This window comes from Micromys minutus, assembly GCF_963924665.1.
Source record: "Micromys minutus genome assembly, chromosome: 27".
NCBI lineage: Eukaryota > Metazoa > Chordata > Mammalia > Rodentia > Muridae > Micromys > Micromys minutus.
The window spans coordinates 21972963-21984712 of record NC_137962.1 but is presented as its reverse complement, the minus strand read 5'-3'; the positions used below and the strand labels follow the sequence as shown (position 1 = coordinate 21984712).

The 11750-nt window shown below is 48.7% G+C and overlaps 1 protein-coding gene and 1 pseudogene across 2 annotated transcripts; both read right to left on the bottom strand.

Moving 5' to 3' along the window:
* Nucleotides 1–960: 960 nt before the first annotated feature.
* On the bottom strand, nucleotides 961–1775 carry LOC308438170 (small ubiquitin-related modifier 2-like; annotated as a pseudogene). The gene is made up of 2 exons: nucleotides 1763–1775; nucleotides 961–1266 (listed from the first exon to the last, which is right to left on the bottom strand). The product of its transcript is annotated as a small ubiquitin-related modifier 2-like (transcript).
* Nucleotides 1776–5188: 3413 nt separating this feature from the next.
* Nucleotides 5189–11514, bottom strand: RND1 (Rho family GTPase 1; the record flags this gene model as incomplete). The annotated part of the gene is made up of 5 exons (XM_080939136.1): nucleotides 5189–5722; nucleotides 6995–7129; nucleotides 8125–8234; nucleotides 10684–10771; nucleotides 11395–11514. The coding sequence occupies 5 exons, from the start codon at nucleotides 11512–11514 to the stop codon at nucleotides 5477–5479; spliced, it is 699 nt and encodes a 232-aa protein (XP_080795262.1). The 3' UTR covers nucleotides 5189–5476.
* Nucleotides 11515–11750: the final 236 nt, after the last annotated feature.

Genomic DNA, 11750 nt, shown 5'->3' with positions numbered 1-11750 from the left:
CTGCCTTCTGCGCTCACAAAGCTAAAAAAAACCAGGAGCCTCCCAGGTTCCCTTGATCTCAGACAGCTTACCTTTCCCTAATTTAGAATACTGTTCTGTATACACACACACAATAATGATTATTTAGATTTATTTATTTTAATTGTGTGTGTGTGTTGTTGTCTCTCTCAGTGGTTTTTTTGGTTTTGGGGTTTTTTTGTTTGATTGTTTGTTTTGCCTGTATGCATAATTGGGAACCATATGGTCCCTGGGGCATAAGGAAGCCAGAAGAGGGCATCAGATGCCCTGCAACTGGAGTCACATAGGGTTGTGAGCTGCCATGCGGGTGCTGGGAATCAAACCCAGGTCTTCTGAAAGAGCAGCAGTGCTCTTAGATACTGAGCCATCTCTCCACACCCTAAAGGAACATTTAAAAAAAAAAGTTTATTTAGACAAGATGCTTGACTTGAAGGGAAAACTATCTAGGATCATTTTGTTCAAGAGTAACTTATCCTACTTAAAGCCCGACATGTAACAGCTACGTACAAAAGAGTTATAAAGTTGTCCTTGGTTTTACAGTGATCAGTGAAAAACATTAAAGTTCTCCAATCGAACAAGGTATGCAAGGATTTTGTGTTGTTGCATCTTTTTGTTAAAACAGTGAGAGCAAAATAACTGACTGGAATATAAAGAGAAGGGTTGAATGAGACACTGACAGAGAAGGGGGTATTTTCACAGAACGGGTACTTTCCCCAGACCGTCTCCATCTGATGTCAACCAAAAGAGAACATTCGACATTTAGTTTTAAAAAGGAAAAGAAAAGAAGAGCAACATGCTTGTGCACATACACCAGTTGTTTTATGTACAATAAAGACATGGGGACAGGGAGGTGGAAGAAGAGAGAAAGCTACACTGTAGGCAGGGCCAAATTGTGGCTTTCTAATTGAGAAAGTATTCTGGTGAAGTGGCAGGTTCCCCTTTTTAGTAGACACCTCCTGCCTGCTGCTGGAACACATCAATCTTCATCCTCCATTTCCAACTGCAGGTGTGTCTGTTTCCTTGGTTGCCCATGAAACCGGAATCTGATCTGCCTCATTGACAAACCCTGCCGTTCACAAAAGGCCCTCATTAGCTTACTGAGTGGTGCGTGCCTCTTAATCTTAAACTTCGCCACAGAACCATCCTGTCCCGACACCTTCAGATTAATATGATCGTTGTTTTTAGTCCTGACTCCTTCCTTGGGTTTCTCCTCAGCTGCAGCTTCACAAAAGAGGCTCCTGGTCCCCACTGAAGGAGCGCACAGCAGCACCGGAAGTGGCAGGAGGAGGCGGCAGCGGTGGACAGGGCAGCAAGGAACGCTTTTATTTTATTTTTTTTAAGATTTATTTATTATATGTGAGTGCACCGTAGCTGTCCTCAGACACCAGAAGACGACATCGGATCCCATTACAGATGGTTGGAATTGAACTCAGGACCTCTGGGAGAACAGTCAGTGCTCCTAACCGCTGAGCCATCTCTCCAGCCCAGAACTTTTTAAACGTTAAAAAGAGTAACCGGAGACTCAGAAAGGTGAAAAGGCTTGTTTGAGTTCACAGTGACAGTTTCCTAATACTTTGTACTTCTCAGGACACAGGTAAGAAAGACACCAATCTTCAAGATCCTTGTTGATTTTTCTTTCCTAGCTCTCTTACAAATTATTCTTATGATAAAGAACATAAAGACTATTGTTGCTATGTGTGTGTTGGATGTTACATGATGTATGTTCATGTATATGGGCCCAGACTTGCCACGAACATGGAGGTCACATGACAACCCAGGTCTCAGTCCCTGGCTGCCATCTTGCCTCCATCTTCCACCTCACTGCGGAAGTCCTGGGAAAATGGGCAGGTAGCCCATGCAGCTTTATGTGGGTTCGGGGACTTGAACTCAGACACTCCTGTCTGCAAGGCAAGCACTTTAACCACTCCAACCCTTAAGGTTATTAGAAGGAGCAAAGCTACTCTCTTATTTAACAATCTGGCTAACAATAAGGGGTTCATGTAATAGAGTTAACAGTGAGACTTGGTTTGAATCCTGACTCAGTCACAGTCACTATGATCTTCTGTTATATACTATACATAATATACAATATATACAATATTCATGTTATATATTCACACATTATGTAACATTATTATGTAACATATGTTACATGCTATACAGTGCGAGTTTTATATAATATGTGATTACATAATATATACACTATATAACATACATATTATGTAGTAGATAGTATTTTCTCTTGCATCATTTATAAAGCAAAGATAATAATACTCCTTGCCTTGCAGGATGGGCTAGGAAGGCAGTTAAAGGTGCACAGTCTTGAAGTGCCTGTAGCACCAGCACTTGTGAAGGTGGAAGTATCAGCCCTTGGTTCAAGGTTACCCTTTGCTACATAATGAGTTCAAGACCAACCTAAGCTGCATCAGATCCAGACAGTGGTAGTTCATGCCTTAATCCCAACAATGGAGGGGAGCAGAGGCAGGCAGATCTCTGTGACTTCAGGACCAGTCTGGTCTACAGAGTGAGCCAGAAGTCTACACGAAGAAAACAAACACAAAAACAAGACCCAGTCTGAGCTCCTACCTGCCCTGCAGAATAAATACATCAGTAAGAAGAAAGCATATTATGTTGCCAAATATGGTGTCAAGTCCAAGGCTGGCATAAGAGGCTCACCTGAGCCCAGAGTTGGAGTCCGTCCTGGGCAATTCAACCGGGAGCTTCCTCAAAGAGAGAGAGCTCTAGAGAACGAGGCTGAAAGCAAGATGGAGAAGGAGGAGGAGGAAAGAGAAAACACATTTTAAGTGCACATTTAAAAGCTAGGCTTGGTACCCACGTCCCTGCAGTCGCTGTACTTAGGTAGAGACAGGAGGATCAGCTCAAGAATTTCTCTGGTACCTTGCAACTTGAAACCATCCTGGGCTGCAGCAGCTGGGCATAGGAGTACCCACTTTTGATACCAGCCCTCGGGAGGCAGAAGTAGGCAGGTTTTTGTGACTTCTGGGTCACTTGTGGTTTTATATATAGTAAGACCCTGTCTCAAAAAAAAAAGTTCTAGAGTTCTATACTTCCTGGATTTGTATCCTTGTTTAAAAAGTCCATGGTTGCATGGTTTGGGCACATTAGTCTCTCAAGACCTCCTTGCCTGTATAATGAAAGGTTACCACAGATATACAAGTGCTTTGACACACAGCAAACATAAAGCAAACATCAACTAGTTTTAGTTTTGAAGTTAAGTTTGATTATTAAGCAGATGCATAAAATGGGGCTGAAGAGGTAGTTCAGCAATTCAAAGCACCTACTGTTCTCACAGAGGACCTGAACTCAACTCATAGCACCCACATAGTAAGGCAGCTCATAATAACCTGTTAACTCCAGCTCCAGGAGGTCTTCTGCCTCCGGACTCTGAGGACACCTGCATTCACATGAACACACGCATGCACACATGCATACACACACACAATTAAAAATAAAATGAAATTTTTTTAAAGTTGTCTTTTGGAGACAAGATCTTGCTATACTGTAGAACAGACTGGCTCCTGCTCAATTCTCCTGCCTCAGCCTCCCAAATGCTGTGCTTCCAGTCATATACCACCATACCTAGTCGTAGTAACTTTAGGATTTTTTTTTTTAATTTTTATGCATACGGGTGTTTTGTCTTGCTGGGCACCAAATGAACGTGGTGACCATGGACACCAAAAGGCATAGGGTCCTCCGGAGCTGCAGTTACAGATGTGGCCACTGTGTGGATGCTGGGAACAGAACTTGAGTCCTCTGTAAGAAGAAGTGTTCTTAAACCCTGCACCATCTGCCCAGTCACCATAATTACCTTCATTTCTATTACCATTCTATGAACCTTTGAGAGTAAGAGGTGTGAGTCGCTAAGGAAGAGGTGTTAAAACTGAACTTCCATTGATGGATATGATAGCTGGAAAATCAACAAAACTCACCTCTCCTCGACCTCAGGAAATGGACTCCCAGGAGCCACCCCTGGGCTTTGAACTAGTCTGTGGAGCCCCCTACCCAGCAGCTTGACCCTCTATTTGAGCCGAGCTTTCTCTCGTCCATCTCTGAAGGTCAGTGGTTTTCAACCTGTGGGTTTTGACACCCCTGCTTGCACGTCAGTTACTTACATCACAGTTCACAGCAGTTGCAAACTTGCCATTATGGAATAGCAATGAAATAATTTTATGGTTGGGGGTCAGCCCAGCATGAGGAACTGTGTTAAAGGGTCAAGGCATTGGGAAGGTTGAGAGTGCTGCTCTAGGGAACTGGTCCTCCACAGGAAGTGATTTTATCCGGGGAACATTCAGCAAAATCTACAGACATGTTTTTGGCTGTGACATTTGGAACATGCTACTCTTGTATAGAACCAGGGATGCCAGGGCTGAACATTATACCCTACATAGGACAGCCCCTTTAAAAATATAGACCTCAGGTCCACAGTATCAGCATCCTGAGGTACAGAAGGAAGCCCTACTCCAGGACCAAGGGGCTCTTTCTTGCCTGAGCAAGATGTGTGTGAGATTCAGAGAAATGGGACAAGGAGCTAGGGGACCATGGAGATTGCCACTCTGACTCACAGAAAGGGATCCAAGACAGCTTTTCCCTGACTGTCACCAAAACCAAAGAAGAAGAACAACAACCCACTCCTTCATATGTTATATTTCATTAATAAATAGGTTTTCTTCTTTAAACACAGAACATAAAACAGATTAAAGCATTCCCCCCTCCCTCCAATTCCAAAGACAAGAGTCTATAAAACAAATGCCAACTGCACTGCCCTAAGGGCAGGAAAGTCTGGTGACCCCACCCATCAGTCCTGCCCCTGCAGCACCACCACCCCCACATTCTGCAAGAGAAGGGGGTCTGGGGCTTTTCCCTTGGGCCCTGGGGACTTCAATGAGAAGCATTGTGAAGGTATGATGTCACCTCTCCATGATGTGCAAAGATGACGTTTCCTTCTTGGGTCTGGTCAGCCCTCGCCCGCCTGGTTTCAGTTATGAAGTATCTGGGTTAAGCCCCCAAGGGAGCTGCCTCCAGGCTTTCCCATTCTCCTGTCCACTATCACTTCGTAAAGGGGAAGAGAAGGGATCAAGGACCCCTCCCGCCCCAAGCCTGCATGGGAGCGATGTGTGGAAGAAACATGATGCTGAAGGTGAGACCAGCATGCCCCCATCTGCCCAGTACCCATCCTTCCTCTGGATTAGGGGGACACTGGGACAATGACCCCCTCCACAGCCTAGTGCCTGGCTTGGGGTGTGATGGCTCTTGCTTAATGTCAGGTCCCCCTGCCAGGCCTGGCATCTTCTTCCTGTTTCCTTCTAAAGCCCTCTGTGGCCGTCTGAAAAAATACATCACATCCAGTGTCCTAAACTGTCTCATCCTCCCTCTCCCCGTGCCTCTGTACCCCAAGGGAGGAAGTGGGGGGCTGTCTACCCCGCCTCCTGCTCCAGCTTCACATGATGGAACAGCTTTTGGCCTTTTCCTTCTTGAATGTAGACGAGATGAGCTCAGAGCGGCTGGGGAGGTGGAGGAGTCGCTTGGAGAGGCTTCGGACGGGGCTCTTCGGGGGCGCTGGGCTAGGCTTGTTCAGACATAGCATGGATGCCGTCCGGAAGATGCTGTGGACACTTGTCTCTGAAGTGAAAGCTGAGCCCTCCAGGTAGATTTCTGCGCCCAACTGCTTGGCTATTGCACAGCCCTGGGAAGGGAAGGGCCCGGTCATGAATGCAATGGTTCAAGATGCCCAGGGGACAGCATGGCATTCTTTCCAAATATCACCTGTCCTCGAAAGTGTCTGCTCTAGTAAAACATCAGGATTCCAGGCGTTGCCCCACGGCCTGCCGGTCTTCCCCCAGCTCCTGCCGGCATTCACAAAGGTGAAGACTGACTGCACCTTAGAATTACCCACAAAGCAGACTGACTCTGAGCAGATGCAGCAGGAAATCTGGGGAAGGCACAGGCCTTAGGCCTTAGTGATGGAACCCAGGGCTTCAAGCATGGTAACCAAAACATTTTTAAACATGTTTCTTTCCTGTGAGTGTCTGTATGTCCGTGTGTCTTCTCACACCACGGCTTCAGAGGATAGTTCGTGGAAACCGGTTCTAGGTTCTCTACTTCTGCCATGTGGGTCTCAGGGATCAAACTCGGGTCATCCACTTTGTGACAAGTGCCCTTACCCTCCAGCCATTTTACCAGCCCCTCATGTCGGGATGTTTAAGACTCCCCCCACCCCAGGTGACTCTAATAAGAAATATTAACAAGCATTCTTAGACTTCTGTGTGCATTAAAATTATTCTGGGGGTGCTGAGATGTCTCAGCAGAGAGAAACAGAATTCCCACCAAACTTGGCAACCTGAGTTCAATCCCAGAAACCCATGCGGCGGAAGGAGAGAACCAGCACTTGAGAGTCCACACCTGCGTGTGGCATGTACCACTTACACGATTAAAAAGTAATTAAAAAAGTATCCTTCAGTCTTATCATAGAAATCCAAATTTCCATATCTTTCTTTCTCCCAGAGTTATTTCACAGGCAGAGAACTTGGGATTCAAAATTCTGACCATTACTTCTTTTTGTTTGTTTGTTTTAATTTTTTTTTTTTTTTTTTTTTTTTTTTTTTTTTTTTGAGACTGAGCTGCCTTATGTAGCCAGACTGGCCTCAAACTTGGAATCTTTCTGCCACCGCCTCCTGAGTTCTGGGATTACAAACTATTACAAACCATATCCAGCTCTAACAAGCATCTTTAATGAGTCTGATCCATATGGTTTCAAAACAAAAAAAAAAAAAAAAAACCTTTAAAAATGCTGGCACACACTCGGGAAAGGCTCATACACTATCCTATGGTAGGCCTGTAAGTAAATAAGTTCCTGCTATCCCAACCCAGGTGGCGCTTGGCTATTTATAATACTATTTCTATCCCAGCGGCGCACACCTGCGCATGCCCATCCGCACATGCACGTGCACACACCTACCTGCTCATAGGAGATGGGTGCCTGCTTCTGGTGGGACAGTTCCATTAGAGTGCTCAGGTCTGTTCGGAGATCCGTCTTGCAGCCAATTAGCAGAACACGGGTGCTGGGACAATAGTCTAGGATTTCCGTCCTCCACTGAGGGTTGGAGCAAAAAGGGAGGTGGAAGGCGAAAGGAAGGAAAGTCAGTGGGGGCAGATACCCAGGAGCCCGGCTGGCACTGCCGAGCAAGCGCACTGCTCAGATTATCAGGTCCCAGTCTTCCCTCTGAGTCACAGTATCTCTGCTGCACTGGTGACATCATCTTCCTGCCCAGGAGGCCTTTGATGGCACCTGTGTGCTAACCCAGGGTCCTATCCCTTCTATCCATGGCAGTCACCAACAGGAACACAGGGCAAGTCTCCCACTCCCTGCCACACAGAAAGACATGGCTCTGTCTTCTTTCCCCAGTCAAAAAGGCGAACAAGCCCTGAATACCTGAAGCTGGGAATGAGGCAAACTCTTCCCTAGGAAGCTTTCCTTCCATGTCTCAGTGTGGGCAGATCCCTCAGACCCAGCACTCCCACGAGCTAATTGAGGCCTGACCTGCCTGACTCAGTGGGCTGGAGATCACAGTCCACAGAAGCTGCTCCCAGAAGGCCTCATTGCTCACATCTCAAGAAGGTCCTCTGAGCCTTCCGCACCTCCCCAAGCCTTGCTTCTAGGATACTTGTATAGGAGACAGAAAAAAGAAAAGGCAGAAGGCTGGGGGGAAAAGAGACCCAGGCTCAATGCAGAGCCACAGAGCTAACAGTAAGGCCTCAAGCAAAAGTCCTTCCTGGCTGGTGGACAGGACACTTATGGGACAAGACCCCTTCTTGTTCTTCTAGGTAGAAACTATACATTTATCCTCCCCGGGTCCTGGGTGTTGAACCCAAGGCTTTGCTTCTGCTAGGGAAGAGGCACTCCCTAAGTGCCAGCCATCCCGAGCTCCATTTGACTTTTATTTGGAGACAGGGTCTCACTAAACTGTCCGATCTTGAACTGGCTCCACAGCCCAGAGTGGACTTGAACTTAAGATTCTCCTGCGTTGATGCCCACTGCCCCTGTAGCTAAGCTTAACAAGCGGACACCTAGCTCTGGCTCAGCCTTACCTTCTTGAGTGCACTATCCATGGTCTCTGGACGGCTGACGTCAAAGCACAGCAATACTGCGTCTGAGTCGCTGTAGCAGAGTGGTCGGACATTGTCATAGTACGGAGAGCCTGGTGTGAGGCGAGAAGAGCTGAGAGTGAGATCCCTGGGGAATGTGATTCTTGATCCCTTCACGTCTAACTATGGGCTGGGGCACTGAGCTGTTTTATAGAAGCTTGGGGCGTGACCATCTGCCAGGAACATCATTTCCCTTGGTCCTCTAAGAGGGGTAAGCAAAGTGGATGGAATCACTCTGAACATGTATGGGTTTCCTACAGTGGGTTTAAGATCTATCAGAGCCCTAGAAGATGCTTCCAGGACCTATGGAGAGACAAGGATTTGTTTCAGGTTCCTTCCATTCGAGCCTGCCCAACCTCTGCCTCATTCTGCTCTGGGGTCTCCCAGTGAAGAAACAGTCTTGCCTGTTACATAACTGGCTGCCCTGATTCTTTACCTCAAGGGTCAGAACTTCAGGAGGTTGATAGGGAAAGGGAAAAGCATCCAGAATTTTGAGTTTTACTCTTCACCCACCCAAGTCAGCTTACACTGAAAAGGGCAAAGGGAATACCGTGGCCCCCACCCCCTCAGATCTCAGAGAGGCGATCTCAAAGACCAGGGACACCAAGAGCTGTGGAGTTAGAGGCCAGAGCAAGGGTCCTTGGTAGAGAGGAAGAAGGCAATTCAGACCCAGGGTCTAATGGGGTGAATGCTACGAGCTGAGCCTGGCCCCCTCCACCCTGGGTAAGGAACAGGAGCAGATTTGGAATCCAGACAATCCGTGCTTAGAATAGCAAGCAGCCCCTCTCCCTGTACTGCAATCACCATGGAAACTGGGGGGAATCCAAGCTGAGGTGGGGGTGTCGGTCATAAAAAGGAAGAAGTAAGGGGGAGTTGGGATAGCTGCCTGCTCCTTCAGCAATCCACCCCCATCTCATACTGAGGTGAGGTGGGGGGAGGGGGTTGGACCAGAGCAGCACTGAGGCAGGGGAGTGCTGCGGTCCTGGGGGAAGGGGAGGAGATCAGGTCTCCATTGGCTCTAAGCAATCCCCCTCCCCTAGTGAATAACAGAAACAGGGCTCAACCCTGGTCCAAAGGGAGACGCTTCATCCTACACATGACTGTCATTTCCTCTGTCCTTACAGGGACCTGTTTAAAACAAGGATAGCTGATTGCCTTCATCCTTTTGAAATGAGGGGGTGGGGTGTGACCTGGGGTAAAAAGACCATCCTGGCTGATTTTTTCCATTATCTGGGCTGTGATTCAAGGGCCACAGCGGGGGTGGAGGGGAAGTGGGGGCAGTGAGGGTTGTAATGATGAGCCGCAGCAAGGTTCAGGGAGGATCGGAAGGTGGGAGGGTACGGCAGGAGAAAACCCATACATCATGCAACCACGCTGCATTCTGGTCCGACCCAACCAGCATAGCATAGTCCAGGATAACCAGAACCCTGCCTCCCCTTTCCTGGAACTGCAACAGAGGACCGTGTACCCGCCTGAGGAATTTTGGTTGCGGGGAGAGCAAAAGAAACACCTAACAGTTTCTGTTTACACATTTCTTATCCCCAGTCTTCCCAGACCTCAGAATTGGAGAACAAGATTCCTTCATAGAAGCGGGCGGTTTATCTCTCACACACGCCAGAAAGCCTTAGTGAGCTACAGCTTCCAAAAACTCAGCTCGAGCATGAGGAAAATGTCCTCGCTGCTAAAGCATGGGCTTTTCTTTTCTTTCTCATACTGTGGGCTCTTATTCTTTAGCAACGTCTGAGACAGACTGTCAAAAAGAAGGGCCAGGGTAGAGAAAGTGGGAAGGGCTCAGAAGCAAAGCAAACGTTAGCTGAGCTCTAAGGGCTTGGGGGGGGGCAGAGAGTGGGAAGACCACTGCTTTCTACATTTCCAAAAGACAGGGCATCTCTGACTCACCCCAATACCAGCTCCAGTGTGGACATGCCCTACATTGACTGTTGTGCCCCCCCCCCCGCCAGAAACATCGGTGATGCATCCTTCATCTCTGAGCCGCAGCCTCTGACGGGAGGGCTGAGTTGCGGCAAGCAGGCAGCAGTGGCCTGAGAAGGGATGTGGGAGAGGAATATTCCCTCCAAAGTGGGCGGGCAGCTCTCTGCCCTACCACAGCTACCTCCAGCACCATTCCCACCTCCCATTTAACTTTGCTCCGGAGAACTAGAGATCGAGGGAGGGAAGGAAGAGAAGGGGTGGGGGGGGATGTGTCTATGAGACAGAGACAGAGAAGTCTGGTGCTCCCGGGGAATACTCAGGGGTCCTGTCATCTTACCACCCAGAGGTGAACTAGACCAGAGACCTGAGTGGTACCCAGGAGTGTCCATTGCTTTCCAGGATCATCCAAAATCATCAATGCCCCAGCCAAAGGCTTTTTACATGCCTTCCTTCACTTTCCTGGTAAGCAACTCTATCCTTAAAGGTAGACCCCCTCCCACTTTAAAAAAGCAGCAGCTGCAGCTAGCCAATAGAGGTAGGATGGGGCATGAGGGGGGGGTACAGTCTTACCTGAGGTATCCCAGAGACTAAGCTCTACTCTCTGTTCCTCTGTCTCCAGACAGGCTGTGTAATTCTCAAACACCGTAGGCACATAGGTCTGTGAAGAGACAGGAAACACTCAGACCCGGGCAGCATGCCCGCAGAACCCTAGACCAAGTGTTGGCTACACATGCGCTGAAACACTAAAGTGTCAGATGATGACAAGCCAGAGGAGGGGGATATATGGGGAGAACTGTAGAGGTACTGACCTTTGCTCCCAGCCTGGGACAAGACCCCCCCCCCCATCCTGGCTGGTCTGAGACACATACATTCGCATTTTCTTCTCATCGTTTAATTTGTATCCCATTTTTTTCCAGAGCCACAAGCCAGTTTTAACCTCCGTTTTCTGCTCGCTAGTCCCTTGACACAGGTGAACAGCAGAAGCCGCCCCGCGCCACCCTCGTAGATCCTTGCAGGAGAGGCAGGCAGGTACTGCGTCAAGAACGAAGCCCAGGCTCTCAGGAGCCTTCAGGTCTCCGGGAAGAAGGCAATGGGAGGGGATATGATGGGTAAAGAGGTAAGGAGGAGCCGACCGGGCGGCAGAAATGGGTCAAGTCTCAGGGGAAGCAAGACAGGCAGTCCTCCAGCCAGAAGGCAGGGTGGGGCAGCCTGCGGGTGGAGGAGACCGCTGTCCCGGACAGGTGGGGATCAACCCCGGGACCAGGGGACAGGGGAGCTCACCTCCGGATAGCAGTCTTTCGCTAGCACCTGTAACATCGCCGTCTTCCCACACTGCACGTCCCCCACCAGGACGAGCTTACATCTGACAACCACTGGCTGTGGTGCTCGTCTCTCCTTCATGGCTGCAGCCTCGGAGGGACGTGGACTCAGGTTCAGTGAGGAGGTGGTCGCAAGTCAAGTGTCCACACTAGTGCCTTGTCGCCGGTTCCCTGCCTGCCTCCAACTGAGGCGGAGGCTTGTAAGGCTCCGTTATATGCCTCAGACTGAGCCAATCACAAGAGGAGGCGGACTCTGCTGAGGCCAATCCCTAAAGTGGGATCCCCTGCGGCAGCCAACAGTAGGAGACTCCGAGTCAG